Source organism: Sinohyriopsis cumingii, chromosome 11 (genome assembly GCF_028554795.1).
Source record: "Sinohyriopsis cumingii isolate HCF-2022 chromosome 11, ASM2855479v2, whole genome shotgun sequence".
Classification (NCBI taxonomy): domain Eukaryota; kingdom Metazoa; phylum Mollusca; class Bivalvia; order Unionida; family Unionidae; genus Sinohyriopsis; species Sinohyriopsis cumingii.
The window spans coordinates 83164401-83192376 of NC_142971.1; the positions used below are offsets into that span (position 1 = coordinate 83164401).

The following is a 27976-nucleotide window of genomic DNA, read 5'->3' on the forward strand; positions in this document are numbered from 1 at the left end:
TAACTTAATAAACACTGCCATCCTTTCAAAGTCATAACATGTATTTTCTTGACACTGGGGCATACCCTTTACATTTATGGTGGTTTTAGTCGACTACAAATATGCCACATAATATAACACAATAATATCGTACTATTTAACGAATGTACTACAATTGAAACATACAAAGAAATTAAGTTAAAAGTCTTTATTGGACGTTTGGCCTTTGCATACATATATGATTTTAATACAATATTACGATAACAACATTTCCCTGTTCCAGCAGTAATTTAGACCGCTCCGGTGGCCTAAGTGGTTAGAGCGTCCGCCTCGAATGCGAAAGGTCGTGTGTTCCATTCCCGGCCGAGTCATACCAAAGACTTACAATAATGCTACATGTCTGCGGCATGATGTCCCAGTGCTAGACATCAGTATATGACTGAAACATTGTTAAAGCTACATTAACAATCCAAATCACACACACACTCTCCCTCTCTCTTTACGCTGCCCATCAGAAGTCATCTCATCGCAAGTAACTTCGTAATAGGACGTGTTGAAAATCTGTCACCGTGACACGTGACCTGCACGCTGATACAGAAACTTTTTTCTTCTTCTTTTCAGGCAGGTAACGGGATCATATGACATGTCGGCATGTGACCAGATACTTTTTTTTAAAGAGACGTTTAAGTTTTAAAGTGGAAGGTTTTCTTTCAGCCCATCAAAATGTTACCTCATTTGTTGTCACACTAGTGTGTAAACAATTATATGAAAAAATATATACTAGCAGAAAAGAGTTTATACGATTTCAAGATAAGACCCTTTCTTCGTTTTAATTGCCGAGTGGTGGCATATTGGATCTCAGATGGGCACCGTTTTCATTTTTGAACAAAGTAATCATGATTAGAAGTCTTTTGGTGAAAATCCCATGACGATATGACCATCCATTCAGTTGAAGTAGTGACAGCAAGAGTTTCAAGAGAGCTGTCATGGCAGCCATATTGGATGTACAACTGCCACTAAGTATAATACGAAGTGTGTTGGTGAAAACCACGTCGATATAACCTTCCATTTGGTTGGAGATACTATGTTAATGATCATCACATGGTGCCCATATTGAGCATTAGTTTGAATCTTTTCTTTTAGGACCAGCTAGACAGTATAAGAAGCCATCTGATGAAATCCCAACGCCAAAATGATTTTCCATTCGGGTTAAAGCCCCATGTTGTTATGACGTTTTATTTTGGAGGAGGAGTGCCAAGAACGGGATTATATAGATGGCCGCCTTGATGCCATACTGGATATATGATTCGTACCATTTTGAAGTAGGATCAACTTGACATCACAAGACGTCTAGTGGTGAAAACCCCAAGAAAATAGGAGTTTCCATTAAGGACAGGTAGCAGTAATACGATTTTCAGGGTGGATGTTACAGTGGCCATTTTAGATTTCAGAGTAGCACCAATTTCATTTAGGCGGCATTCTACAGTTTCGTTTGTTGCATAGTTAGATTTTTAAAAAAATCATTTCTTTGGATTGTCGTACTGTTAATCATGGCTATATAAAAAAAAACCTTGTATAACTAAGGTATCGTTAAAAGAACTTTATTTCTCTTGACGATAGTGCCTGATTGGTTGGTGTAATTTGGGTTATAGAGTATACAGCATGGTTGGTGTAATTTGGGTTACAGAGTATACAGCTTGGTTGGTGTAATTTGGGTTATAGATTATACAGCTTTGTTGGTGTAATGTGGGCTATAGAGTATACAGCTTGGTTGGAGTAATTTGGGTTATAGATTATACAGCTTTGTTGGTGTAATGTGGGCTATAGAGTATACAGCTTGGTTGGTGTAATTTGGGTTATAGAGTGTAGAGCTTGGTTGGTGTAATGTGGGTTATAGAGTATAGAGCTTGGTTGGTGTAATTTAGGTTATAGAGTATAAGGCTTGGTTGGTGTAATGTGGGTTATAGAGTATACAGCTTGGTTGGTATAATTTGGGTTATAGAGTATACAGCTTGGCATTATTTCAGATATGCACCTACCAAAAAGAACTGCTAGCTCCACTTGGTATATTTCACGTTTATATAGAGGGCAACTGTTCAGAATGAAAAGAATAGTTTGGTGTCGTGAATTTCCCTTATGTTTTACTATATTGGCAATAATTATGATTGACTATATTGGCAATAACTATGATTGACTAAATTGGCTTTATTTCAACAATGTATTATATACTATACTGATCAGCTTTTTTGCAAAAAATAAGAATATATCACACAAATTTTATCACAGTGTTGTCAGTACAGTGACCTGTTTTCTGTTTTACAATAATGCTGCGAAAGGAGGCCATGCTGGCGTACAATTATAGATTTCCTGAAAGCGTGTATTTCCACAGCTTCAATGCATTATACATCCTTTCAGACCCACTTAACTGTAAAATAAGTATTTTTGTCGCAAGCAAGCTGTGGCAAAGAGTTAATGAGGAAAGCCAGCTGTCAGTGATGACATGGTGGTTCTTTACAAAGTAAGGTCTCAAAAGGTTGACATCGTAACTGTCCCTTAACCGTGGCCATTTGCGTATTGATCTCCTTCGTTTCGCTATTCAATGCACGTATTAGCTGGTATGAGTACGCAGTAGCAGGGACGGAATAAGGCTTGTGGGGGTGGGGTACTTCAGATTTAGATAAGCAAATACACCATGAAAGCTGTCTTTGAACTAACCAAAATTATTGTAGCTATGAGTCTAAATATTTGATGGTTTAGACCTATTTATAATTTTTTTTTATTTTTAAAACAATGTAATTTTACCCAGGGCAAACATGACGTGGTTTGGGGGTGGATGAGGCAAGGTACACCCGGAAACGAAGGACCCAACCCCATCCGGACTGTAATTACTATATCACTGAATGTTGAATTAATTGTTATATTATTTATATTATTGCTTATTGTCGGTAAAATAGCTCCAAGGAGCTAATGTTTTTTATTATGTAATGCAACTCCGACTTTTATTATTTTATGTCTGTCTATTCCTCCTGAAGATGCAGAAACCTGCTAAGCCAATCACCGCGAGCGCCAATGTGACTTTGATGCAGTTTCATTGTACGTGTTTGAGCAGGTGATCACGTCCCATTCATATCATTCCTAGATCCAATGTAAACATTTTAGCAGGTGATCACATCCCATTCATACCATCTCTATATCAAATGTACACATTTTATCAGGTGATCACATCCCATTCATACCATCTCTAGATCCAATGTACACATTTTATCAGGTGGTCACATCCCATTCATACCGTCTCGAGTTCCAATAGACAAATTTCATCAGGTTATCAAATTCCATTCATACCATATCAAGGTCCATTTCCCATTGTGTACTTTTCGTTCAGAAATTTTTAACGTTTCCATTATCGACAAATTCCTTGCTTCACATTTGAAACAATACAAGCATAATTCGTGACATGTTGTAAGCTACTCGATCCAATCAATGGTGTATTGTCTAACTTGTGAATTTCTTTTTCAGTGTGGTCTCTTAAATCAGTATTGATGTAACTTAATAAACACTGCCATCCTTTCAAAGTCATGACATGTATTTTCTTGACACTGGGGCATACCCTTTAAATTTATGGTGGTTTTAGTCGACTACAAATATGCCACATAATATAACACAATAATATCGTAATCGTACTATTTAACGAATGTACTACAATTGAAACATACAAAGAAATTAAGTTTAAAGTCTTATTTGAACGTTTGGCCTTTGCATACATACATGACTTTAATACAATATTACGATAACAACATTTCCCATTGCCAGCATTAATTCAGACCGCTCCGGTGGCCTAAGTGGTTAGAGCCTTCCGCCTCGAATGCGGGAGGTCGTGAGTTCGATTCGTGGCCGAGTCATACCCAAAGATTTACAAATAATGCTGCATGTCTGCGACATGATGCCCCAGAGCTAGACATCAATATATGACTGAAAAATTGTTAAAGCTACATTAGCAATCCAAATCACACACACACACACACACACTCACACTCACACACACACACACACACACACACACTCTCTCTTTACGCCGCCCATCAGAAGTCATCTCATCTCAAGTAACTTTGTAGGACGTGTTGATAATCTGTCACCGTGACCGACACGTTGATACTAAAACTTTTTTTCTTCTTCTTTCCAGGCAGGTAACGGGATCATATGACGTGTCGGCATATGACCAGATACTTGCTTTTTTGTGTGTTTTTTTATAAAGAGACGTTTAAGTTTTCAAGTGGAAGGTTTTCTTTCAGCCCATCAAAATGTTACCTTATTTGTTTTATTTTATTTTGGAGGAGGGGTGCCAAGAACGGGATTATATAGATGGCCGCCTTGATGCCATACTGGGTATCTGATTCGTACCATTTTGAAGTAGGATCAACTTGACATCACAAGACGTCTAGTGGTGAAAACCCCAAGAAAATAGGCGTTTCCATTAAGGATGGGTAGCAATAATACGATTTTCAAGGTGGATGTTATAGTGGCCATTTTAGATATTAAAGCAGCACCAATTTCATTTAGGTCGCACTCCACAGTTTCGGATGTTGCATAGTTAGATTTAAAAAAAAAAGAATTTCCTTGGATTACCATACTGTTTATCATGGCTATATAAAGAAGACCTTGTATAACTAAGGTATTGTTAAAAAAAAAAATTCCCCTTCATGTTAGTGTATGATTGGTGGGTGTAATTTGGATTATAGATTATACAGCTTGGTTGTTGTAATCTGGGTTATAGAGTATACAGCTTGGTTGGTATAATTTGGGTTATAGATTATACAGCTTGGTTGGTGTAATGTGGGTTAAAGAGTATACAGCTTGGTTGGTATAATTTGGGTTATAGAGTATACAGCTTGGTTGGTATAATTTGGGTTATAGAGTATACAGCTTGGTTGGTATAATTTGGGTTATAGAGTATACAGCTTGGTTGGTATAATTTGGCATTACTTAAGATATGCACCAACCAAAAAAACGGCTAGCTCCACTTGGTCTATTTAATTTCCTGGAATTCAAAGGTAAATTGTAAAAAAGATTACATAATGTTTGCTTTTTATCTATTGGTAATTTATTCATTGAACCTTAAGAAGCTGGTATTGTCTAGGCTGGCAAAATTCATTTTCCTTTCTAGTGTACATTAGACTAATTCAAGCTGAAATTTTGAGCACATGTGAGGAGTCATTTGGATCAACTATGTGCTTAGATCATGCATGATTTCTACATGTACAATATCCAAAGAAATTTCAGCTTCTGCACACAAAAGTAACATAGAGGCATGCCAACATTCTCTCCAATGTGCATGTTACAATTGCAAACAACTTCACCTTACACCTGTCACTTCAGAAGTTCATATCTGTAAAGCGCCCTCTAAGGACCACATATAAGAATTATTGAAAAATACATGTTGATATGACCATCCCTTTAGGAGAAATAGTGAAAAGAGCTTAAATATTGAGTGTAGCATGTCATTTTATTCTCGAAATTTTTTTAATGATATTTTAAAATTATGTACAGATGTACGCAACAAATCTTCTGAATTAAGAAGTGACATATTTTGTTACGCTTTAAGATCTTAAATTCCCTAAGGGAGTTTTGGAAATAATTCATAGAGTTTTTTCAACAAATTCAAGAAAGTTTAAAAATAAAACAAACTTTTCAAAATTTAAGGCATTTTCAAGGCAACCGCTCAAATTCAAGGATGTTTATAGGTTGAAGGACCATTATATATATATATATATATATATATATAGAGAGAGAGAGAGAGAGAGAGAGAGAGAGAGAGAGAGAGAATATATATTCTATCATATAGATCATTTATATATGGTCACTTAATACAAGTGGCGATGGTACTTGCGTGCAGAAGGCATAATTTTAACAAATCTTTACTTATGAAAGAAAGAATGATGTAACAATGTCAGTTATTGAGAATGGCACTGGAAACATTTTGTCTTGTACAAAAATGTCTGTTATATTTGAGATCCCCATTAGGGTTTCTGTGGTCGTTTCCTTGCCAACCACAATCCCACATCTATTTTTGACAAGATATTACAGTGCATATTAAAACATTATAAATAGGAAACTATGGACAGTTTATAATAGCTGCAATGATGGAGAGATGTCAGGTATATGTCACTGATAAAATCATCAGTGGCCTTTATCTAGTACTGACAGAACCATCAGTGGCCTTTATCTAGTAATGACAGAATCATCACTGGCCTTTATCTGGTCGTGAATGGCTGTAACTAAACCTACATGATACTGTATATTTCTCACACATGCAACAGAGAAATCGGTCTGTTTTGCTAACCTTACTTTTTCTATCTCATACCTGTCGTCTCTGTCATGGTGTCGAAGCGGTGAGAACAACTTTAAAAAAGAAATTTGATGTATTCTTCTGTGCCTGACGGAGACGTTATAAAATCCAACTGGAGCAACAACAACAACAACAACAAAACATATATCACAAAAGGAAATTAACTCATAAGCAACTTAAGGTTTCTCCATCTTTGATAACACCATGCTGAACATTTAGAGAAACACACACACACAAACCAATCTATCTTGATACTCAAGACACACCGGCAATACACATCACTGGCCACACAAATCCAAACTCTCTCAAGTGTTACTGCCAATCCGTCAAAAATAACAATCTTTTTTTCTTTTCGATCTCTTTTCTTCTCACAAAATGACTGTTCTAAACGTGAATTATCCAAAATGTGGTTTAGCTAGTCCGAGTGAGTAGTACGATGTCTGATTCCCCATTGTCATGAGAAATAGATTGATATTCATCAACAAGTCTTCATGTTTAGTCTAGAGTTAACTCAGCTGCATGTCAACTTAAACGAGTTTTAATGTCTTGATAAAAAAAATTTGGTTAAGAAACAGCAGCAGGGAGGATGTCGACCAACAATGAGTGGCCAGGTGAGCAAACGAACACACATACAAATTTGAAAACACAAGCGACAAAGATAAAGTAACACAATGAGCTAACCCAATTAGAGAAAATCTCGGTCAGTTAGAGGCTTCGGTTTTAAGTTATTGGCCTTGTATTTTCAGTTTTTTCGTATGAGGGTTTATTTTCAAAGAAGACTTGCTCCAAAACTGCTGAAGCAGTTTGCTCAATATTGCATGTTTTTAGCCCTTCCACTGTCCACGTATAACATAATATGATGACGAGGAACTGACCCTATGTGGTATGATTACATAGACTCATTGTGGACAGGAAATATTATTGCTTTAAATTATTAACGCCAATGAAATTTTCTGAATCTCTAGTCAACAGAAATAATTAGAAACATTTAATTTGACAAAATGATAATTGCATGCAAATTTACTTGGTTTCAGTTTGATTCATCAATGCCCTTTGCAGTTGCTATAACTTTTGCCGCCCACCAATTTTCATGATGATTTGCAACCATCAATAGTGCCGGTCTTGTCACCGACTTAACATGTAAAACATGTTCATGTTTATTGATGTGATTTTCTGATATTTGTTTTAAGTAATTGTAAGATAGAAGCAATTTCATAATTTAAAGATGTAATAATTGATTGTGGGGAGAAAAAAGTGGGTACTCATTCACCATTAAATGAATCAATGGTTATGGCAGGAAAAAGAAGAAAGAAAGAAAATATAAAAAATGAAATAAGAATGTCACAATGGAAATATTACTGTGATCAGAAGCTGACAGCAGACTGCCTGAGTGGCACTAACCACTAGGACACCGGAGCGTTACACTCAGTTGACATATAATTTTCAAAATAATCTACTTTCAGTAGGTCACTTAGAGGACATAATTACCACAATTGTCGAATTTTCAATGTCACTTAGTGGACATTCATTTACCAAAACTGTCCATTTTCAATGTCACTTAGCTGTCATACATTTACCATAACTGTCCATTTTCAATGTCACTTAGTGGACATTCATTTACTGAAACTGTCCATTTTCAATGTCACTTAGTGGACATTCATTTACCAAAACTGTCAATTTTCAATGTCACTTAGTGGACATTCATTTACCAAAACTGTCCATTTTCAATGTCAATTAGCTGTCATACATTTACCAAAACTGTCAATTTTCAATATGTCAAAGCCAGTATGTCCTGTAACTGAATGTTCTTTATCTGCTATTTGTTCAACTGGTTTGTGTGTTTATATTCTCTGTGGATTCAGATAATTTATTTCAAATGTCCATCACTTTAATGATTGACACTAGCAGCTATCAATTGTTCTGAAATATAGTCATCGATGAGACAATTATTAGAGTGTCCATATGTTATTTTTCGAAAAGCAATCAAACAAACAACAAAAGAAAAAAAACGCAGTTTGTCTCAGACATTTATTATAGAATGCTCCATACCATGCATAGGAAACTATTTACAAATGTACAATGTACAAGTCATAAATCTGGACAATGTACAAGTCATATTCAGAATAAATGTGGACAAGTACATGGACGGAATGTACAAGTATGATCACAAAACATTTTGTAAAATCTGTAATGTCTGATACTAAAGTAAATTCTGTGATACATTCATGTTCGATGGCTCATTTATACTGAATGCAATCAAAGCATATCTGGCAAAGTACAACTAAATACTGAAAAAAGAATCAAACGAATAAAATACAAACACTTTTGTCTCTTTGAATACAAACAGTGTTTTATCAGAATGAAGTAAAATCTTTTCTTAAAAAATATTGTTTAAGTACAAATTTAAATAAGCTTTTTCATTTGTATAATCAAGAAAGCAATTGTTTGAATTTATTTTTCTTTATTAATGTTCAGGATTTGGCTTTTGATTCCCACACATTAAAGATTTTAGACACTACATGGTGGTGCTTTTGAAACTAAAAAAAAAAGAAAGAAAAATAGTTGAAATATTTGTATTATACATGTACAAGAAAACATAACAAACAAATATAACTGAATTAAAAGCAATATAAATGTAAGATTAACATATATTTTCATACCTATAATAAGTCTTCACTCTATACATATATACTGTTTACTTCAAAATATTATCTTTAAAAATAATGTAATTAAAATGCATTGGAGACAAATTAAACTACAAAAATATAAAGAGGAAATGAAAATATAAATGTCTAAAAATTAAAATAAAACAATTTTCTAGACTATTCTCTGAGTATGTAAGTTGCTTGTACTACAATTACCAACCCTCCGCCCAAACAAAGAGACAAGGAAACCATATTAAATGCACATAAAAAGAGCCTTTTTCTGTCACATGAAGTCTTATTAGCAAACACTTCAACTTGCATTCAAAATTTAAGTTTATTCTTAACATCACTGGAATGAGTATTACTAAAATGTTTGGAACAAAAATATATTTCATTTGGGTATCTGCTTTAAACAAAAACAATATAGTTTGTGGACCAGTCATACAGAAGTTGTTTGAAATAAAAACAATATACTTTGTGGACCAGTCATAGAGAAGCTGCTCGAGACAAAAACAAAATATTTTGTGGACCAGTCATAGAGAAGCTGCTTGAGACAAAAACAAAATATTTTGTAAATCAGTCATATAGAAGCTGCTTGAGACAAAAACAAAATATTTTGTGGACCAGTCTTCGAGAAGCTGCTTGAGACAAAAACAATATATTTTGTGGACCAGTCATAAAAAAGCTGCTTGAAACAAAAACAAAATATTTCACAGCCCACATCAATACTGATATTTAAGTGTACCATCATTTCTTGCTCATAAACTGGGTCCAACTGCAAACAATATAGACCCATATCTGTTGTCATATACTGTGCTAAAAGACTGAGGTCTATGTTATTTGTGATTCTACCATATTTATCCAACTGCACTGCACTGATGCAGATCTACCATAACATTATGCGATGGCAGTTTTTGATCAATTCAGTTTGCAGTTGGATTGGTCATAAATGCAAGCATATGTGAAGTGGAGAAGAAAAATAATATACTGTCAGTGTTAAAAAGGATATCTGGGCATTAGAGAACGGTTCCATCAGCCCCCTGTCAATGTTAGAAAGAATATTTGGGCATTAGAGACTGGTTCCCTCAACCCCCCAGTCAATGTTAGAAAGGATATTTGGGCATTAGAGACTGGTTCCCTCAACCCCCTGTCAATGTTAGAAAGGATATTTGGGCATTAGAAACTGGTTCCCTCAACCCCCTGTCAATGTTAGAAAGGATATTTGGGCATTATAGACTGGATCCCTCAACCCCCTGTCAGTGTTAGAAAGGATAACTGGGTGGCAGAGACTATTTCCCTCAATGCCCTTTCAATGTTAGAGAGGATGACAATAAATTCTAGTAGGAGATTTCACTCCAAATTACGATGAGTTAATCATCATTTGAATAAATCTGAATGCATTTATAAAACAGATAAAATAATTCCAAACCTGGCATGAGCTTATTTTAGTTATGTCTAATGAATGGTTTCCATAGTAACTTTCACTATCATCCCCAATTGCAAAATACCCAAAACTAGCAAAAGCAATTTCTGATATTATGGTGTCTCCTTAGACTGTAATACATGGCATGATTAATAAGCCTGAGGCTGTCCGATCTTTACAATGCTTTTGGAATTTTACAACGTTTCACAAAAGACTGACATGTTTTAATGTTAAGTACCATTTTCAAAGGGACTATTAGATTTGTTAAAGTTATGGTCCATTTTCAGAGGGACTATCAGAGTTGTTGAAGTTAGGACCATTTTCAGAGGGACTAACATTTTTTGATAATGTCATGGACCATTTTCAGAGGGACTATTAGATTTGTTAATGTCATGGACCATTTTCAGAGGGACTATTAGATTTGTTAAAGTTATGTACCATCTCCAGAAGAATAAAAGATTTGTTAAAGTTATGGTCCATTTTCAGAGGGACTATCAGATTTGTTAATGTCATGGACCATTTTCAGAGGGACTATCAGAGTTGTTAATGTCATGGACCATTTTCAGAGGGACTATTAGATTTGTTAAAGTTATGTAACATCTCCAGAAGAATAAAAGATTTGTTAAAGTTATGGTCCATTTTCAGAGGGACTATCAGATTTGTTAATGTCATGGACCATTTTCAGAGGGACTATTAGATTTGTTAAAGTTATGTAACATCTCCAGAAGAATAAAAGATTTGTTTAAGTTATGGTCCATTTTCAGAGGGACTATCAGATTTGTTAATGTCATGGACCATTTTCAGAGGGACTATTAGATTTGTTAAAGTTAGGTAACATCTCCAGAAGAATAAAAGATTTATTAAAGTTATGGTCCATTTTCAGAGGGACTATCAGATTTGTTAATGTCATGGACCATTTTCAGAGGGACTATTAGATTTGTTAAAGTTATGTAACATCTCCAGAAGAATAAAAGATTTGTTAAAGTTATGGTCCATTTTCAGAGGGACTATCAGATTTGTTAATGTCATGGACCATTTTCAGAGGGACTATCAGAGTTGTTGAAGTTAGGACCATTTTCAGAGGGACTAACATTTTTGGATAATGTCACGGACCATTTTCAGAGGGACTATCAGATTTGTTCAAAATATGGAAAATTTTCAGAAGGACTATCAGATTTGTTAATGTCCTGGACCATTTTCAGTAGGATGCAAATTGAGTACAGTCCTAATAAAGCAGAATAAATATGAATGGAGAGTGTTAGTGGTCATTTGTAGGTTACAGTTGCTTTCAAAGAGTACCTTCCTTTATATCTATCATCACTGTCATTCTGTATTTCAAATTTTGAAAGAGATCCAAAAATGCTGAAGAAAAAACTCCACTTCTGTGTGTAAACCTTGCATGACCTCAGCAACACACAACCTCAGATGGGATATCTTTTTAAATGTCATCCTGATTTTTATACGCTGATGCAAATATCAGGAAAAGACAAATCCTGCTGACCTTTCAGACTGAATTTTAGGGAAATGTCAAGAAAACACAAGAGACCGAATGACCATTCAGACTGAATTTTAGGGAAATGTCAAGAATACACAAGAGACCTAATGACCGTCCAGACTGAATTTTAGGGAAATGTCAGGAAAACAGAAGTCCTACTGATGATCTATATAAAAGACAATATTATATCTTGTGTTTTCGCAAATTTCACCTTACGATGCACTTGATCAAGTTGTAGTGTTATGGAAACATCTGAGGGTTGCCAATGCGAGATCATCTAGACTGGTTTACCTGTACAGACCTTCTACATTAAGTTATTATGGGACGCATCTAAAAACTGTTAATGAAGATTGAGCAATTTGTCTTTTAAACAACATAATATGAAACAAATTACAACCAAGACAGTCGCTTAAATTATTAGCAGACACCTTGCAGAAGGAAAAATAATAATATGTTAAATTATGCTTTACCTTTAGATTCTTTTTACCTCTTTTCTAAAGCCAGGTTTTAGACAACAACAACCACAAGATTAGGTACATATCACAGTTTTCTTCTTAAATTTTCATATTAATAATAGAAATTCAAATAATTAAAAAAAAGTGCAAATAATCTAACTTGTGTGTAAATAAATTATTCTCTGTCCAAGGGAGGCAATCACAGTCTCATTTATAATTTATACAAACTTAATGTAACTACAACTGTACTTTTCTGAGTAATAAAATTCATGTACATTCACTCTTCAAGCCCAACAACCCCCAATTTCCATGGAAATGTAATGCAGTAACTGCTAACATTTCAATAAACCTACATATTCAAGAAATATCAAAATCTGAAACATCTGAAGTATGTAAGTATGTGTGTGTATGTATGTGTGTATGCATGTGTGTATGCATGCCAAAAAAAACCTTCCAAATCTGGCTTTCCTTTCCCACAGATTAAAAGTAGAAACAGAAAACGTTCATATGTAAGAAAATAATTCCTAATCCAAAATTCAATTTTTTCTTTAATGTACATGAATAATCTAAAAAATATACCTTAAATTCAAATTTGAGAATACTAACAGCTTGTATACGCAATGCAAATACAACGTGTTCCTATGAATTAACACTCAAGTAGTTTTCAAAGGCATCTGCATGATCTTGACTCAATTAGTGCTGGGTTAGTGATGATCCATGTCCCCGGAAAGCTTGATTGTATTGACTGGTACTCGTGCATATTCACTTCTGCCCCTACAGAAAAGACAAAGAAGAGTGTAAACACACAATCACAGCAAAAATCAAACGCAAACATTTTTTAAAATTAAGTATAAGGCTGACTCGTGCAATTTTATTTGCCGAATTTTTTGTATGCATGTACAAATTTAGAAATCCAGTCATAAGGAAAATCTGATATATATAAAAGTTCTCATTCTTAGAACAAGTCTTTCTAAAACTACAGTGCCTAAATAGTTTCAAAGCTTTGGCATTTTTGCTCACCAGCAAAAACTATGCAGAGATTATTCTTTTTTGCAAAAGCAAGAACAAGAATCAACAAGAGGAGTTATTTAACAGCACAACCTCACCCGATCAATATCAGCAAAAAGCCTAAATAATTTCATGAAAGTACTTTCACACTCCAGCCAGAGAAAGCATTTAATTAATTTATAAAATTTTAAAGAATATAATAAAAAGACATAAACTTTCTTTAATTATTTCATGCCAATTACTAATTTTACAAATGAAGACAAATGCAGAATAAAATGGACACACAATTTAATGTTATTTTTTTCTTAAGACAAACACTGAAACTTTTATCTACTGAATGTTTCTTGTTGATTCCAGACTCTGCATTGAGGCAGCCCATACTATGTGTGCAGAAGTACTTTTCCAAATTACCAAAGACACCATATTATTTGAAACTTTGCAATCTGTGCATCAGAGGAAATGTGTTAGAAGGTAAGTGTTCCAAAGTAACCACCAAGAGAATAAAGTGAAAGTGCAATAGTAAGTTATGAATACTATTTCAATATTTATTTTTACTTCCAATATAAAGTTTAGTAAGTCATGTATGCATGTAAACAGAAACGTACTTTCATTTTTTTTCCCTATTGCTTCAACATTTTCATGACTTTTGTGAGTGTTTCTTATTTCCAGAAAATAACACTATGGGTAACATTTTATAAACAGACATTTTACTTTAAAGTTCATAAAATACACCATTAGTTCAGTTAGAGTTTCCTCCCCGACATAATAATGCATACTGATGTTTATAAATGAGGATAATAGTCTAAAAGAAATTATCTCCCCTGATAAAGCTCCTACACATACATTATTAAAATAGCTCTACAATGCAATAACATTATGATAAAAAATAATATTCAAAACACATACTTCTTAAGTAAATGAATTTTACAAAATTACAGATAATAATTTGATAAAAATGTGGACAAGAGCATGTGATCAGTGAGGTGAAAATATATATCTTTAACATTAAAAGTATTTTTTTTGCACTTATATTGAAATTAAATTTACAATATTTCTATCATCGAACAACTTGTCGTATTTATCAGAACAATTATCATAAGTATGAGCATCATAATTATGTATATGCAACGTATATTCTGGAAATAAATAACTACAATTTTAAACTGCCGGTCGATTACAGAAAACATTGTGGCAACAAATCGAAAACTATAAAAAAATATGTTGGAAAACAAAGATATAAAACACAAAGCCATTGGCATACGTGTAGTAAACTAACAATTGGATTTTATCTGTCTCTTATTACATGCAAATGAATATGCAGGCATTCTGAATGTAACTAGCAATCGTACTGCCAACAAAAGAAAATCTATTCACACCAATGATGTTAATGGTTGACAGCATCGGAGTATAGTGCAAAACCGATGTGTTATTTTATAGGATATCTACCCTATCGATGTGTTATCTTATAGGATATCTACCCTATCGATGTTTTATCTTATAGGATATCTACCCTATCGATGTGTTATTTTACAGGATATCTACCCTATTGATGTGTTATCTTATAGGATATCTACCCTATCGACGTGTTATCTTATAGGATATCTACCCTATTGATGTGTTATCTTATAGGATATCTACCCTATTGATGTGTTATCTTATAGGATATCTACCCTCCAGTACTGAGGTCCAACAAAACAAAATTACTTGCTGCTGAATTTCATTTCTAAAATACTCCTGACTTTTTTGGTTTCACTGATCATAAACTAATAATTTACAGAATTCTGTTTATAAACAAACAATTTCCATATGGAATATATATATATATATATATAATTTTTATGGGTGATTTTGTGTTCATTTGCTAGCAGCTCTTTCAGCTCTTTTTTAGGACTAATTGGTTGCTGCGTTTTGCTTAATGGGAAATAAAATCACATTTGCATAAAGCAACACTCTCATGGTATTTTCTTATTTCACAGTGAATCATTATAAAACCTGATGCATTCAAATTTGAGGAGAATCCACCCAAAGTCTCAAGAATTCTGTAATAATTGCAAAAACATCTATAATTTAAAACTCCCCCAAATCATACTGATGAGGGATGATAAACAGCAAAGAGTAAAGTTCTTAATGTATAACAAGGTATATGTTGTATATCAACCGTGGAGTAAACTATATGTTAGCTATTTTATTCTCAATTAGATGTTATTCCACATGACATATTGAGTACATATTTTTACTGGTGACTGGGGCTCCTCAGCACTGGAAGAGTAACAAATATTGACCTGTGCAACACACAGCCAGGTTAGTCACAACACATGTGCCGTCTCCCTTACTAGCAAGATCAGCATTACACTGTTTTAGACAGATGTGAAGGAGTGAAAGGTTTCCTAATATTTCTTCCACTCTAATAATCAGAATGAGATGTGTGTAGTTTTTATCTTAGTGGAACCTCTTCAGCATCAGACTGTCATTATAAAAGTACAAGTTTTGAGTAGATTATTTGAGTCCAATCAGAAACAACAATCATTTCACAACAGGTGGTTCAGAACTTTTGTGGACCCTGTAAATCCTTTATGATGTCATGACGGGTTCTAGAATGGAACTAGTTTATAATTCTCTCAGACTTTCTAAATGTGTACACAATCACATGTTGGATTCAAATGCAAACTACATAGAACCATATCTGTCACTGCATAATACACAGGCAGATAGGGGTCTATACAGTTTGTTTTAAATACTTGGTACAACAAACAATATAGACCCCAATCTACCAGTGCATAATGAGATGGCATATCAGGGTTTATGATGTTTTGCATTTGACCCGACCTATACATGAGTACATATGGTAATTAGTGTATTAGTAGATCCATCATTGTATAATGTGATTTCAGGTGCATGTCTGTGCTGTTTGATAGTTCAGCAAGCATTATACCTGGTGAATTAGGCACATATATGCTACCCCCTCCCAGGAAAGTATTCCTTGTGACAACAGCAGTCTTTGAAATGGTTTATTTTACTGGCAGAAAAATATCTACCTGGTGCTGAAAAGGTTTCATTGTACTATCAGAACAGACGTCACAAGTGATCTACAGAAACTGTTAGATTGTAAAAGCTATTGTTAATCCAGTTAAACCAGAAGAGTATTTCTCTGCCAATCAAAACTGTTTAAGTGAAGTTTCACAATTAATTTACTATTCTTACCCTTAGCAACCACTGTTTTCTGACTGCTCCTCTGCTTAATATTCTAAGTATGGGATTGAATTTGTGGTGAAGATGCTTTGACACAGTATTGTCACTTTGTAACTTTATACACCCATGTACAGTGTGAATTTACCTGTGAAAATTTACCTGTGAAAATTTACAATTAATATGATTTTCTATCCATACCATTCCTGAATATCAGGCTTCCATTCACAGCCAAGTGTACATTACTTACACATGAACACAATGGCTGTTTTACAGATTTTTCAAAGTGTTTATATTCTTCTCTTTTGGTTGGGATGACAGTCAAGATAAAAATTTACCATACCATTATTCGATGCAAAAGGTGAGGTAAAAATAAAGCAACAACTTTCTAATGAGGTGATATGACAACATTGCAATTTTAGAAAGACACTGTTTCTTACTATACTATCTCTCACACAAAAATCTTGTAAATATTTTCAAAAAAAGTTTTCTAATACATAATCTAAACTGGTGAGTCACAGTAATATGAGTGTCAGATTTTCCAATTATCTGTAAAATCAACTTCTAATTACATGTATCCATTATGAATTTAGCAAAGATCATACTCCAAACAATAAAAAAAAAGAATGACAGTGATTTTTTGGGTGATTACCTAGGAACATGTGATAAAATGAATTATCAAGAAACACCTAGGTTATAAAGACAATTTCAGAAATCTACATGTATAATTACTTTAAATACTGGTAATGTACACCGATACACAATACAAATATTATTATTAGCTGATCAAAAAAGAAATAAAATACAGTAATGAATAAAAGATGATAATTTTCATGTACAATAATACATATTAATGCAGTCTATTTATATATATACAAGCAAGGCCTGAAATTTATACAGCATAGCAACAGCTTTTTTGTACATCGATTTAATTGCTATAGTATGGCTATGCAAATGAATGACAACTGAATGATGTGATATGGATGAAGCACTGCTTTAGACACACTGGAACTGTCTAAGACCTATACCAGCCAATACCTTATTTTGACTGGAAGCTACTTTGTGTTTTGCATGGTATGCTTTAACAAAAAGCTTTCACTATTGCCAGAATAAATGCTCTACTAATATCAATGAATCTCAGACTCACAGATCAGCATAAAAAATAATGACTGCCAAAACCTTTCACTAATTTTTGTTATTTGATTTTCTTATAAACATATGATAAAAAAAATTTTGTTTTGTATAGGTCAGATTGAGTACATCTAAGTGAAAACCAAATCCCTGTAGAATAAATTTAAATTTGTTTTGTATAGGAAAGCCATGCACTCAGGAAAGTTCCAAAAGCCATTGGGTAACGGGAAGGTAGGAACATGCATTGGAAACATTTATATGTCCTCTTAATACATCCCCAAAAACTTTGTGTTTGTACAAAGCAATGACGGCAAGTGATCAAGCCTAACATTAACACTGTTCATTACAGCATTCATTCTGACCATGTGTCTTCCAATGAGCAAGGAGGAAACTATAAACTGTAACAAACTTATCTGCAGTTAAGTATGATATCAACCTTACATTAAGGTAATTATAAATAAGTACAAATATTCAAATAGCTGCCACTAAGATGCAGTTTATGAAATATTTTTACTTATTAGCAGCTGCCATGATGAAATTACAAGCAGCCATTAGAATTCATTACAATGAATAGTTTCTGCTATGCTCCTCTGAAATTGTATGGCCAAAGTACCTGGTGGAATTACTAAAGTGTTAACATGAATTTTAGCATTACAAGTATTTGTATGGAAAAAGAAAGGCAATAAATGTCCCAAAACGATGCATCAAGAACTGTAACAGCATCTAACTACAAGTGGGTTATTTTCTATGTAATGTATGCAACAGAATAAATAAAAGCTCTACTACTCTGTGGCACATTAGATTGATGAGTGAAAGTTACCTAATTTGCCTGCAATTTCAAGTCTGCATCCGAAGTATATCTTCGGCCTGCTTCATTGACTCTCGCGTATAGGATTGGGCAAGCTTATTGCAATCCTGGAGCAAAAATAATTTCTTCAATTGTTGGTTATTAAGTGCAAATGGATTATCAGATAGATGGAACAGGTGATAAACTGTAGTGCTCTCACATTTCAGTGTACAGAGCTAATAAAATGGGCAGACAGCTTTCACATCACTATTTACAGATGTAATAAAATGGGCAGACAACTCTCGAAGCTGTGTATGGACCTAATAAAATGTCCAGAAAACTCTTGCATCTCTGTGTATGGACCTAATGAACAGACAACTCTCATATGGCACAAAACAAGAACACTTTACTTATAATAAAACAAATTTCTGGACAATGTGTTTAAAAGGTGCATTACCTTTCTTTTTTTTGTATGCACAATTTTCTCATTCCAAGTGTTTAGTGTTTACTGTTGCATTTGAATAAAGTATCTAGAAATCCACATATGACTGTTAATGAAAGAATTACTCACTAAAAGATGTTGCCTTTTTGTACTCATACTAAGAACTGAATGAGGATGTGAGAGCAATATGAGTAGACTGAGTAAATATGAGTAAATGAGTAAATATGAGTAGATTGAGTAAATAAGTAAATATGAGTAGATTGAGTAAATATGAGTAGATTGAGTAAATATGAGTAGATTGAGTAAATAATAGCAGATTGTAGCAGAAAAAAAGCAATACCGTAGACTGTGAGGATGTTACCATAAGTTAAAAATTGGAAGTAATCTCCTTAGCAATTGAAATCAAAGGCTCAAAATGACTAGTCAATACAACATCATAACAAAGAAAGTTAAAATGTTGAAAAGGAGACATGTCAGAAGGAAAACAACATGCTCTTTTAGCCACCAACCAGCTGATAATGAGAAGGCCTAGTTGTGTTATTTCAAGATGATGAAAGAATAGATCTTGCATTGAAGTGTTACACTGATTTATTATTCCATAACGTACTGGGTTAACCATTCTTTAAAACTTCTTACAACTGAATCCTGATCTTTATAATGATTTTATAAAAAGCTAACAAAATTGAGCATTATCTGGGCAAAATATCTGTAATTAATGCAACAAGTCATAAGAAAGGAAATAGCAATATTCCAGGAAGGAAATTAAAATTTACTTCTATTAACTGAAGGTTTTGGCAGTCAAATGTTTTTTCTTTCTAAGATGCAAATATAATCTCAAGCATTCTAATAACCTGTTTGTAAAAATCTTCTCCGATAATCTATGAATACACAATATCAAGGGCATTCCAAGAATTTTCAGGTATAAAATTATTACAAATATGTCAAATGCAGTTAAAGCTGTTCTGGACACATGCATGATTTCAAAAGAACTACAATATTATGAAAGCAAACCACCTTTTTTCCTGTTGTTTTTCATCATTAAAATAAGTGTCTAAACTTGACAAAAAACTCTGAAATGTTATTTCAATTACTTCAGGAAATTTAGTATTCTGCAGTTATAAGACAGGGCATATATTTTGAATGGTGTATAGACTGGCTGAAATCACAATGATCGATGCCATTTTTTAATCCAGAACAGGATGGTCAAAAGGCCTATTTTGTGACCTGCTTCAACTCAGACATAAAGATAATTCATATTTTATAGATGTGGTTAGAGCTAATCAATCTAAGACAAACTTTGATATCTGAAGTTCCACAGCTTTAGCAATAAGACAGATAAAAGAAAAAAGACATAACACAATTCACTCCCCTATAATCAGGCAGCTTGCTTTCACAATTCAGCAAATATATACAAGTTTATCAAAGCACGCAGATAAAAAGAGAAAGTCACAATGTTAAATATTTATAAACAAGACGCTCATTAATTCAATAAACTATTACTTATAGGATGGATTGTATAATGAATTTTATAACTTGAAAAACAAATCCATTTAAATCAGTTTTGTTCTTTTACACAGAAAAATTCAAAAACAATTTTTAATAAACAGTATTTGTAGCCATTTATAATAAACAACCTACTACAAGCAGCATACACTTTACATGCTGGCGGACTGTAATGAGGGTAATTGGAAATTATAAATAGAATGAAACTGCTGACCTTGACCTTCTGGCATAAAAGACTCAACCCATATATGGGTCAACACTGCATTGTTGCAAGTTTTAATTAGAATAAAAATATAAAGACTTGAATTTTCTAATGCATTATTATACAGTAGATATGTGGTTTGACCTGGAGGTGCATTTACATTAGCAAATACTATTTATAAAATCTCCTTACAAGTAATTCAAAATTAATAGTGACATTTTTTTTCTACTTTAGCAAAAACTGATAAAAATGAAGTCAAATGAGCCTGGAAGTGGCTCTACACTTGTTGCATTTTTTGTGTGCAGCAAACATATAGGATAGGTTGTTTGTGGGAGTAAGTCTATATTAGTAGCATAAAAACAGGAGTGTATGAAAACATTATAACATTCCATATATATTTACATATAAGTTGATCCAACTACAAACAATACCGACCTTGAGCTGTCATTGCATAATGTGCCAGCACATTGGGGTCTGTGTTGATCTGTCATTGCATAATGTGCCAGCACATTGGGGTCTGTGTTGATCTGTCATTGCATATTGTGTTAGCACATTGAGGTCCGTGTTATGTGCCAGCACACTGGGGTCTGTGTTGATCTGTCATTGCATAATGTGCCAGCACATTGGGGTCTGTGTTGATCTGTCATTGCATATTGTGTTAGCACATTGAGGTCCGTGTTATGTGCCAGCACATTGGGGTCTGTGTTGATCTGTCATTGCATAATGTACCAGCCCACTGAGGTCTGTGTTGATCTGTCATTGCATAATGTGCCAGCCCATTGAGGTCTGTGTTGATCTGTCATTGCATAATGTGCCAGCACATTGGGGTCTGTGTTGATCTGTCATTGCATAATGTGCCAGCACATTGGGGTCTGTGTTGATCTGTCATTACATATTGTGTTAGCACATTGAGGTCCATGTTATGTGCCAGCACATTGGGGTCTGTGTTGATCCGTCATTGCATAATGTGCCAGCCCATTGAGGTCTGTGTTGATCTGTCATTGCATAATGTGCCAGCACATTGAGGTCTGTGTTGTTTGTTCTGCAGATTAATCCCAAGAAACTGCAGATGTAGCTATGTCAGTGCATTATGCAGTGACACAGCTGGATCTGTGCAGATTGCAGTTGAACTCAACTTATAAGTATTTATATAGGACACTTAAACAAGTATTTGTTACTTTTCGTATCATTTGTTTAAAATGAGTGCATACCTGGTAGCTAATACCTGGTGAGCAATACAAACTTACATTCTGAATTCATAAAAAAAAACAGTAAAATCAAAATCAATTATGGAAAGTGAACTACTTCCTAACATTCTTTTGTGAGTTAAAAAACACATGTAACAACTGATGAAGGATTAAAATCAGCATGCAAAATTAACCAATTAAATTTTTTAGGGTTATAAAAACATTAAAAAAACCCAAACAAGTTCAACGTTGGAACTGACCATGATTTAAATGCAAATTACTCACAGCTTTTATTTATATTTGTAATGCTTGGAATTGTTTAGGTGTTTTATACTGAATTAATTTCATGTTACCATGACGCTCAGGTTACAACTGGTTATCGACCTGAAGCTGATAATTATTAAACCAACCAATAGTATCCAAATACCAACAGAACCCAGATACCAATAGTATCCATGTACCAATAGTACCCAGATTCCAATAGTACCCAGATACTATTAGTACCCAGATACCAAAAGTAGTTCCAATCTAAAGATTTCTTTATGCATAAGCAGAAGACCTTCATATTTTTTTAGTTTTTTTAGGCATAAATGGTAAGTAATTACAAACAAATATGTACAACCAATGGATGCAAATTAATGATCGCATTCATTGATGATAAAAGAACACAGCTTGTTGCTAAATATAACTGAAAGGCAATGCCATGACTTCAACACATTCAGCTTGAATCCAATCAAATATGATCAACTGGATGAATGACTTCTTTTTGATACAAGGTCAAGGTCAGTTTACATCTCCACTCTTAACATGTTTATTTGTCTTCTTAAGAGATACATTTTAAAACCAGCTTGTATTCTGGATGCTGCTTTTTCTGCTATTTTGGTAGCCACGGTTTGTTTCTGGTATACTATCATTCCTTTTTTCATCACAGGAATAAGCGTGTCCCTTTGAAAGTTCCGGGTATGATACGCATTAAATACTGCCTGAATTACTGTTGCTGCACGATGCCATCGTTCCTTTCGTAGCTTTCGGACAAGTGATCTATCAACGTATCCCCTATAGAAGGACTGGATTTTCAATGCTGCAGCATCTCCTATTGTGAGTTCTGGGGCACTTGTGGGGCGGTGCCTGGGCGTGATCTGCTTTATGTATGCCTTCCTATGCAATCGCACCTCTATCTCCTCTCGTACAAGATAACCTCGCATAGAAGCCTGAACACGTGCTGCGGATCTGCGTGGTTTCTTTAAGTAGTCCTCCAAAGTCTCTTTACTGAAGTCAGGTGGCTGAAGACTTGCCAAAAATTCCTTTTCTTTTTCTATTTCTCTGCGAGTGACACACCCTCTAAAATGTGCTTGGATTTTACAAGCAGCATCGTGCCTGATTTGGCGCCTATGGCAAAGACGCCATTGATAGTCATCATCTTTCTCAAGCCAAACTCTCGTGCTGTGACCTCTAACATGAGCTTGGACAACAGTGGATGCTGCTTTTCGCCTTTCGTACATTTTGAGAAAATCCATCATGTATTCAGTAAGGAAATTGTGGGCCCACACCCCAATATCTTTCAGCTCCTGCTTTTTGTTTTCTACAAATACTCTCGCTTTATGCCCTCTATAAAGAGACTGAATTTTGGTAGCTGCTTCTTTCCGCCTCTTCTCCATCTTCCTTCGGCTTGCCTCTTTCCGAGCTACAAATCCACGATACTGTGACTGTATCACCAAAGCAGCTCCGTTTCTTCTTCTTTCCTCCCGTCTTCTGCTAGCTTCCTTTCTAGCAAGATGACCTCTGTAATAGGCCTGGAGTTTGATTGCTGATGCCCGTTTTGCAATGTACTCAATTCTATTTCTGTATCCCTTGTACACAGACTGAATCTTAGTAGCAGCCTTATTCCTTCTCTGTCTTTCTCGCTCTTCAGCTCGTTTTCTCTGACACTCTGTGAAATGTTTGTAGCTCTGGTATCCTGATTGGATGTTATTTGCAGCTGTATGGATTTTAATCTGGTGTGCTCTTTCCTTCAGGTCTTTTCGAACAAAAAACCCTCTACAACAACTCTGTATTGTATTTGCCGCAAGTTGACGCTGTCTTTCTCTCTCAATTTGTTCTTGCCTCTCTTTTAAATACCTTCGAACATGGTATCCTCTGAAGCAAGACTGTATCAAGATGGCGCACTGGTGAGTTTCTTCAACTCTTTGTTTGGCAGATCTTACTGCCCTCATTTCTCGCCTCTGTTTAGTTGCCTTGACACCAGCCTGGATAGCCGAGGCTGCATGTGTCTTTGTTTGGTCCTCAGTGATCCTCTTGTTTACTCTAAATCGCCTGACCTTGAGACCTTTGACCCCCGCTTGTATGATTACAGATGCTTTGTTCCATGTATGGAATCGTGTGTTTTTTCTTGCAAAGAGCCCCCAGCAGGCAGCCTGCAATTTGGTGGCACATCGACTGTCTCTGGAATAGTTTGAAGCTCTTTTAATTTTGAGGAATTTGAAACCTGCTTGGATCACTGAGGCATTTCCATTTCTCAAATGAAGCACTCTTTCTTGATGTTCTTGCCTTGCCTTGAGACTATGGTATGCTGCTTGGATTATGCTTGAGGCAGTGTGTTTGAGAACTCTCTGCTCCTCTTCAATTTCTTCTGCAGTTTTCTTCCTTTCAAAATTAAGAACAAGTAGTTCTGTGTCTGCTTCAAAATTACGTTGATGAGGTGGCAATTTTCTTTTTTGCCTAGTTGTCTCCCTTTTTCTTTTTCTGGGCATGTTTTCCATTTTCTCTGAGTCCTCGAGGATTGGTTCAAGCCTAACAGGAACCACCAGGTCATCCCTTGGTGATATCATAGAATTATGGACACTTATTGGTGATTTCTCTACTTCTACTAAAGAAAACGGTTTATTTTGTCTTTCTCTTTGCCTCTCACTCCCAAACGTTCTCTGTTCTTCAGCTACATCTTTAACTGGTGATGGTTTTTGATTTTCCATTACTGTATTATGTTTTTCATTCTTTTTCTTTGGAGGCTCCACAATGTACCTGACAGGTTTTTGCCTTTCATTGAACGTTAATGGATTACCTTTAACATGCACATTTTCTTCATCAGTGACTGAATACCCCTTAGGGTGATAAGAACTGGGGTTTCTTCTAGATGGCAAAGATTCTTTCTTTGTAGGTTGAGAATTCACAATATATGAGTCTTTTCTCACAGAGTTTAATGTTTCTTCTTGGTACAAGTCTTTTTTCTTAGAACTGAACTCTTCTTCTTGATTCTGTGAATGATCTTTCTCTGACTGAGATTCTTCTTTGGGAGATTTAATCTCTTCTCTCATGGAATCTAGTTCAACCTCTGGTATAGTTTCTGTGTTTGATTCGTCTTCTTCAGTAAATGATTCCTGCTTTCGAATGGTGTCGGTCTTTTCTCCTATATCAGAGTCCAACGAGTTCTCTTCAAGATCTTTATTTGTTTTCACAAATTCATCTGGCAGCATATCCTCCCTTTCTCTGATTTCTTTACGAACTTTGTAACCTCTCCACGCTGCTTGAAGTTTTGTGGTAGCATTTTCACGTTTTATTTTCCATTCTTCATATTCAATGTCAAATCTTTCCTGTTGTTTATACTTGAGCTCCCTTCTGCAAAGGTACCCTCTGAAAACACACTGAAGGAGTAGCACTGCATCATCCTTGGCTTGGTCTCTTTTTGACATTTGATTAGTTTCACGATGAACTCTGTGAGCGTGAAACACCGCTTGAATTATGGAAGCTGCCTTTGTTCTCTGGTTTTCAGTTTTAATAGATGCCATTTCTTTTCTTGTTTTATATCCCCTAAACCTGGACTGTATCTTGACAGCAGCTTGCTCTGTTTTCATGATCATTTCCTGAGCCTTTAAGACTTGAACATCTCTTCTGGCTTTGTAACCCCTATATCCTGCCTGAATCTTCACAGCTGCTTGAGTCTCCTTTCTCTCCTTTTTCATTTTCTTGGCTTCTGTCCTAGCTCTGTATCCTCTGTACCTTGCCTGTATGATGACAGCTGCTTCATTTCTCTTTTTCAAAGATTCTATATATTGTGCAGATTTCCTTGCTTCAAGACCCCTGAAAACCGCATGGATTTTTGCAACTGCGTGCATATTCTTTGTCCTTCTTATGTCCTTTCTGGATCTGTAGCCCCTGTATCCTGATTGTATTTTAACTGCAGCCTCCATCTGTCTCTTCTCTGCAAACCTTTCATCGCGCAGCTTTTGTACTCTTTTCCTTGCCATGTATCTTCTATAAGCACTCTGAATTTTAATAGCAGCTGCATGCATGTTCTTTGTCTTTTTTATGTCCTTTCTGGATCTGTAGCCCCTGTATCCTGACTGTATTTTAATTGCAGCCTCCATCTGTCTCTTCTCTGCAAGCCTTTCCTCGCGCAGTTTGTGCACTCTTTCCCTTGCCATGTATCTTCTATAAGCACTCTGAATTTTAATAGCAGCTTTAGTATGCTCTCTGAGAGAATTTATTTTTAAAAAATCTGGAGTTGAAGATTCCTCACTTCTCTCTGGATCAGTCCTTGGGGGATTTTCATGTCTCCTTGCTTCGCTAGTGTCAGATCTCGTTAGAGAACTCTTGCTTCTCTGGTCATCAGTGTCAACGCCTTTAGTATTTGTGTAACCACTGTCTAGCTCCGAGTCTTTCTTATCATCATTGGCCCATTCTTCCTCTTCAATTCTTGACAGTTCTGTTCTCTCCCTGACTGTATGTGCCATATCCTCTTCTTTTCTGCCACCATAGAGGATGACGGTCAAGTCTTTGGGATGTGTGGACATTTCTTGCCTAGCTTTATTTGCCCACATAGCAGCCTGTATTTTTGTTGCTGCTGATCTGACAATGGATGCCCTGCGTTTTGTATCCTTAAGCCTTCTTTCTTTGAAGGCCCTGAAGTATGCTTGAATAATGGATGCAGCTTTTTTCTGCTCAAATATCTGAGATGTGGATTTAGGCTTTCCAAAGTTGATAACAACCATGGGTTCCCAGTTCTTTCTAGCTAGTGCACCTTGTGAAGCTGCCTGTATAATAGTTGATGCTTTAACTTTCTCTGCCGTAATGCCTTTAGAAGTATATGACTCCACCTTAGATGGTTTAGTCTCTATCTGACGGGTTTCTTCTCTGACAATAAATGCTTTTAAAGCAGCCTGTACAACTGCAATTGCTACCCGTTTCATTTTAACAGAGAGGGAAATGGTTTTCTTTACCACAGTATACTTTCTCATGTACTTACTTGCTTCACATCTACTCTGATATGCATGAAAGGCAGCCTGTATCTTGGTTTCTGGTGATGTGTTGTCTTCTACGATTGAATTGTCAGAATCTATTCCTGAATCAGTACCTTTTGTCTCCTTTGTAAGGCGCATTTCTCCCCTTGCAAGGTATGCACGGAAAGCTGCCTGAATCATGGTACCTGCCTTTAATTTTGATTCACTAGTTTCTTCCACAATGCTTTCATCTCTTCTTTGTTGTTTGATATCAGGTTCTGTTGGACCTTGGTAGCTGAGCAAGTTCTTGGGTGAATCACTTAAAGTGCCATCTATTATTGGACTGGAAGATTGTACAGACAACCTCTCTCTTGTCTTGTGTCCCTTAACTGCTGCTTGTATTAATGTTGCTTGCCTACTTTGATCAAAACCTTCAGATTTGGGTGTCTGTGTTTGCAGCTTGCTTCTTTGTGCAAGGTGCTTTTGTTTTTGACGTGTGAAGAAGCCATGAGCATTTGCCTGTATTATGGTTGCCACTTTATTGACCTTTTCTAATCTTTTCTGATTCAGTTTAAGAATTTTTTTTCTTTTGTCATTTGCTTTTCTATTCGATTTTGTTTGTTTTCTTTTAAGTGTGGATTTCAATTCTCTGATATACATTCTTGTTAATGAACCCTTAAATGCAGCCTGAACTATTTGTTGGGCACATGTTTTGTTCCCTAAACTTTCATTTAACTCATTCTTATTTTGATTTTCCTCATCCCTATCTAAACTATCTTCCATTATTTTATCACCTATTTCAACTAGCTTATCTCTACCCCCAACATCTGGATACTGATTTTCCTCATCCCTATCTGAACTATCTTCTATTATTGTATCGACCTCCTTATCCCCATCCATAACATTTGCATGCTGATTTTTCTGAACTAAAAGTCTCAGTGTGTCTGGTAACTGGTCAACATTTTTTTCATAGATCA

General features: G+C 35.1%; 2 protein-coding genes across 16 annotated transcripts in view; both read right to left on the reverse strand.

Moving 5' to 3' along the window:
* Positions 1–8336: 8336 nt before the first annotated feature.
* Positions 8337–27976, reverse strand: part of LOC149788867 (doublecortin domain-containing protein 2-like) — a 185992-nt gene continuing 166352 nt past the window's right edge. For 5 of the 15 annotated variants that reach the window (XM_089974984.1, XM_089974990.1, XM_089974982.1 and 2 more), the window contains one exon: positions 18277–18580. In XM_089974984.1, coding sequence (XP_089831110.1) covers positions 18503–18580 — 78 coding nt within the window. In that variant the 3' untranslated portion in view covers positions 18277–18502. Of the gene's footprint in view, positions 13115–18265; positions 18581–27976 lie in introns of those variants that run through there. The other 10 variants (XM_089974997.1, XM_089974992.1, XM_089974989.1 and 7 more) reach the window with 8 other exon arrangements.
* On the reverse strand, positions 18597–27974 carry LOC149788868 (uncharacterized). The gene has a single exon (XM_089974980.1). It carries the CDS (start codon positions 27897–27899, stop codon positions 22575–22577), a length of 5325 nt encoding a protein of 1774 aa, XP_089831106.1. The 5' UTR covers positions 27900–27974; the 3' UTR covers positions 18597–22574.